Source organism: Gekko japonicus, unplaced genomic scaffold, assembly GCF_001447785.1.
Source record: "Gekko japonicus isolate JY-2015 unplaced genomic scaffold, Gekko_japonicus_V1.1 scaffold4394, whole genome shotgun sequence".
Lineage (NCBI taxonomy): Eukaryota > Metazoa > Chordata > Lepidosauria > Squamata > Gekkonidae > Gekko > Gekko japonicus.
Window position 1 is genome coordinate 23,950 of NW_015171634.1, and position 5,281 is coordinate 29,230.

The following is a 5,281-nucleotide window of genomic DNA, read 5'->3' on the forward strand; positions in this document are numbered from 1 at the left end:
GGGGGGGGGGGGGGACCTAGTCTTCCTTTTGGTAGATACTTGCTTCTGAACGAATATCTGTATGATTGGACTTGACATTATGTACTAAGGCACCTAATTGAACTCAGTGAAATGTGCATAGGATTGTATGGTGCAGCTGCAATATGATGCATAATTACTAGGGATTATAACCTTAATGTCAATATTTTTTTTCATAAAGTGGGCTTTTTGGAGCTGCTAGTAGGAGTGCATCAGTAGTTGTAGGTGTGACAGAACAGTGGGATTTATTTTCTCCAGTGAATCTGAATGGGGGCATATTTTACTTATTTTATAGCCTGCCTTTCTTTGCAGAGACTCAAAGGCAGACTACAATAATTTTTTTAAAAGATACATGCAGTAAAAACTCAAGATACAGAATTGGAGGGCTCATATTACTTTTGCTGTTATTGCAACTGGATCACGTGGCTGGTACACTTCAAAGATCCCATCTATACCTTTTCTTCTTCTTCAAACTTATTCCACAGGATTTGCCCAACTTTGTTGGTGTTTTTGAGGGATTCCTTATGAGGGAAAGTTATGCATGTTGGTATTTGTGGGATACATAGGAATTTATGGGGTTAATGAATCTGCCACCAATACTGTCCTGTTTGTACACCACTCAGAGATTAAAATGTAAGACAATCTCTATGCTAAATTGTTTTTTTTTAAGCTGAGCTGTCAGCTTTTATGATTTTTGAGACTTCGAAAAGGTGTGAAGCAGCAACAGGGACTGAGAGTATGGAACTAATGAAAGTTCAGGAAGGAAGAAACCAATTTTTCCTGCCAGGGTCTATGCATTTGTTTATGGGTTTCTTGCTTTTTTCCACAATGGAGGACCCATAGTGGCTTACAGTACCATTGTTCCCTTCTCTACTTTACCTTCATAACAACACCCCTGTGAGGTAGGTCAAGCTGAGAGGGCATGACTGGCCCAAGGTCACCCAGCAAGCTTCCACAGCAGAGTGGGGATTCGAACTTGGTTCTCCCAGATTTTAGTCCAAAACTTGAACTTGACACAGACTCTTCCAGTTGAGTTGAACAAGTGCATCCTTCTCCAACATCTTTTGTCTTATTTCAGGTAGTCAGAGCTATAAATGTTGGTTTTATGGCAGTTTGGTGTAGTGGTTAAGGGCACAGACTCTAATCTGGGACAGCCGAGTTCTCTTCCACATGCAGCTGCTGGTGTGACCTTGGGTCAGTCATAAGTTCTCTCAAGAGCAGTTCTCTCAGAGCTCTCTGAGCCTCACCTACCTCACAGGGTGTCTGTTGTGGGGAGGGGAAGGGAAAGGGATTATAAGCCGCTCTGAGACTCCTTCGGGTGCAGAAGGGTGGGGTATAAATCTAGTCTCTTCTTCTTCGTCTTAATATTACCTGTTTATTCAAGGGCTGGTAGGTGGGCCCTAGTACATGCACTATCTCTTGGTACCATTGTGATCTCAGGTGTATCCTAGGGTTACTCTTTGTTTATGCAATAGCCCTGGGGAGTTTTCCTGAGGCTGTCTTCATGCTCCTGGGTTGCACTACTTCTGGCTATGACCCTGTTCATACTGACTTTATGCTAACTTGTTGGTTGGGGGTATTTTGGACAATTATGCTGGTGAAATGTTGAAATGCTGACCAGTTACTCTGAAGATTGCATTTAATGGTGAGCCCCGTTTACTCTAATTCAACAGAGAAAGCTAATAGCAGTTTTCAGGCAATCTGTCTTCTGAGGGTGTGGGACTAGAGTGCTGGAACAACCAGGGAGACCCAGGTTCAAATCCCCACACTGCCATGTAAGCTTACTGGATGACCTTGGGCCTAACCTGCATCACAGGGTTGTTGTGCAAATAGTCATGGAGTGTTGGAAAGGACGTTGAAGGTCATCTAGTCCAACCACTGCCTCAGTGCAGGAATATGCAGCTTCAGTATCCTTGACTGATGGCCATCTGCCCTCTGTTTAAATTAAGGAGAGTTTACCAGCTCCTGAGGCAGTCTGTTCCACTGTTGAACAGCTCTTACCATTAAGACGTTTCTCAATATTTAACCAAAATGCCCTTCCTTGTGATTTCCATCCACTGGTTCTAGTCCAGCCCTAGGTCGAGTCTGTTCTATGTTCTATATGACAGCTCGTCAAATAACCGAAGACGGCAAGTGGGTCTCCCTCTAGCCTTCACTTCTAAAATGGGGCGAGTGGATCAGGTACTCAGCTGTGACTTTCTTGGAAAGATGGTGGCTGGAAATATCAACGTGCTGAACTTTTGCCGTTTCTCTTGCTCAGGCGGCGGAAGATGTCAACGTTACGTTTGAAGATCAACAGAAAATCAACAAGTTTGCAAGGAATACCAGCAGAATTACGGAACTGAAAGAAGAAATCGAGGACAAAAAGGTACCCTCGCTAGAAGGCTTCCGAGCCAGAGGTCTGGTCAGTGGCAGTGTGTTCTGAAGCAGAGTTACCCCATTGACTTCTGTTTAGGATTGCACTGTTAAGTCTGCATTCTTTAGCAGATTTACCTAAGGGATCACCTTTTCCCAGATGTTCCCCAGAGAGCACTAAGATTGGGGTCCCAAAACCGTCTAGCCCTCCCAGGCCCTAAAGAAGCCAGGCTAGCTGTGACGAGGGCCAGGGCCTTTTCTGTGGCAGCCCCTAATTGGTGGAATGAGCTCCCGGATGACATCAGGGCCCTGTGGGACCTTCTACAGTTCCGCGGGGCCTGTAAAATGGAGCTCTTCCACCAGGCTTTCGATTTTGGTGCCACCTCCCAATACTGCAGCCCTGGCCCCAACGTCAGCACCAATTTAATAACCAGCAGCCTGGCAGGTAGTGACATTCGGGATGTTGAGAGGACACCACCATTGGCTATTAACGTCTGTGTTTATTAGTATTAATGATTATATGTTGTGGTTTGATTTTAAACTTTCTGTTTTAACAGATCTCGCTGTTTTAATATTTATTTATTTATCCTGTAAGCCGCCCTGAGCATGCCTTGGCAGGGAGGGCGGGATACAAAACAAACATACAAACAAATAAATGAAAAGACCACTGTTGATGTTGCCTCTCAGTCGGTGTGCTAAGAGATCATTCATTAGAACTTAGTGCATAGGCCACAATTGATGCTTAGTAAGGCTGGGTTTTCATGTTACTCTGGCATGGTTGGGGCCCTATTCCTGGAACTGGGCTAACATAAGGAGGAGAGGAGGCCATGCTAGGCCTTCTCACCACTATAGTTTAGCCTTCTGGGAAACATGAATAATGCTGGCATGGGAAGGAGTCAGAAGCTAAGCAGGGTCAGCCCTGGTTAGTGCTTGGATGGGAAACCACCAAAGACGACCAGGGTCGCTACGCAGAGACAGCCAATGGCAAACTACCTCTGTTTGTGTCTTGCTTTAAAACCCCACGGGGTTTGGCATAGGTTGGCTTTGACCTGATGGCGCTCTCTGCCACCATTTTATTCTCAGTTCCCCTTTCCATAGTTCCTAGCAGGGCTTTTTTTGTAGAAAAAATAATGTTCCATGTGACCGCAGCCTGTGTTGGTGTCTTTGAGGGATTCCTTATGAGGGGAAGTTATGCATGTTGGTATTTGTGAGATACATAGAAATTTATCGGGTTAATGAATCTGCCACCAATACTGTCCTGTTTGTATACTACCCAGAGATTAAAATGTAAGACAATCTCTATGCCAAATTGTTTTTGTTTTTTTAAAGCTGAGCTGTCAGCTTTTATGATTTTTGAGACTTCGAAAAGGTGTGAAGCAGCAACAGGGACTGAGAGTATGGAACTAATGAAAGTTCAGGAAGGAAGAAACCAATTTTTCCTGCCAGGGTCTATGCATTTGTTTATGGGTTTCTTGCTTTTTTCCACAATGGAGGACCCATAGTGGCTTACAGTACCATTGTTCCCTTCTCTACTTTACCTTCATAACAACACCCCTGTGAGGTAGGTCAAGCTGAGAGGGCATGACTGGCCCAAGGTCACCCAGCAAGCTTCCACAGCAGAGTGGGGATTTGAACTTGGTTCTCCCAGATTTTAGTCCAAAACTCGAACTTGACGCAGACTCTTCCACTTGAGTTGAACAAAGTGCGTCCTTCTCCAACATCTTTTTTCTTATTTCAGGTAGTCAGAGCTGTAAATGTTGGTTTTATGGCAGTTTGGTGTAGTGGTTAAGGGCACAGACTCTAATCTGGGAGAGCCAAGCTCTCCTCCACATGCAGCTGCTGGTGTGACCTTGGGTCAGTCATACGTTCTCTCAAGAGCAGTGTCTCTCAGAGCTCTCTCAGCCTCACCTACCTCACAGGGTGTCTGTTGTGGGGAGGGGAAGGGAAAGGGATTATAAGCCGCTCTGAGACTCCTTCGGGTGATGAAGGGTGGGGTATAAATCTAGTCTCTTCTTCTTCGTCTTAATATTACCTGTTTATTCAAGGGCTGGTAGGTGGGCCCTAGTACATGCACTATCTCTTGGTACCATTGTGATCTCAGGTGTATCCTAGGGTTACTCTTTGTTTATGCAATAGCCCTGGGGAGTTTTCCTGAGGCTGTCTTCATGCTCCTGGGTTGCACTACTTCTGGCTATGATCCTGTTCATACTGACTTTATGCTAACTTGCTGGTTGGGGGTATTTTAGACAATTATGCTGGTGAAATGTTGAAATGCTGACCAGTTATTCTGAAGATTGCATTTAATGGTGAGCCTCGTTTACTCTAATTCAACAGAGAAAGCTAATAGCAGTTTTCAAGCAGTCTGTCTTCTGAGGGGTGGGACTAGAGTGCTGGACCAACCAGGGAGACCCAGGTTCAAATCCCCACCCTGCCATGCAAGCTTACTGGATGACCTTGGGCCTAACCTGCATCACAGGGTTGTTGTGCAAATAGTCATGGAGTGTTGGAAAGGACGTTGAAGGTCATCTAGTCCAACCACTGCCTCAGTGCAGGAATATGCAGCTTCAGTATCCTTGACTGATGGCCATCTGCCCTCTGTTTAAATTAAGGAGAGTTTACCAGCTCCTGAGGCAGTCTGTTCCACTGTTGAACAGCTCTTACCATTAAGACGTTTCTCAATATTTAACCAAAATGCCCTTCCTTGTGATTTCCATCCACTGGTTCTAGTCCAGCCCTAGGTCGAGTCTGTTCTATGTTCTATATGACAGCTCATCAAATAACCGAAGACGGCAAGTGGGTCTCCCTCTAGCCTTCACTTCTAAAATGGGGCGAGTGGATCAGGTACTCAGCTGTGACTTTCTTGGAAAGATGGTAGCTGGAAATATCAACGTGCTGAACTTTTGCCGTT

General features: G+C 45.1%; 1 protein-coding gene across 1 annotated transcript in view; it reads left to right on the top strand.

The window, feature by feature from the left end:
• PFDN4 (prefoldin subunit 4) overlaps nt 1–5,281 on the top strand; it is a 12,721-nt gene that overhangs the window by 2,789 nt on the left and 4,651 nt on the right. Inside the window, exon 2 of the mRNA XM_015419971.1 lies at nt 2,279–2,386. Within this exon, the coding sequence (XP_015275457.1) occupies nt 2,279–2,386 (108 nt within the window). The remainder of the gene's footprint in view (nt 1–2,278; nt 2,387–5,281) is intronic.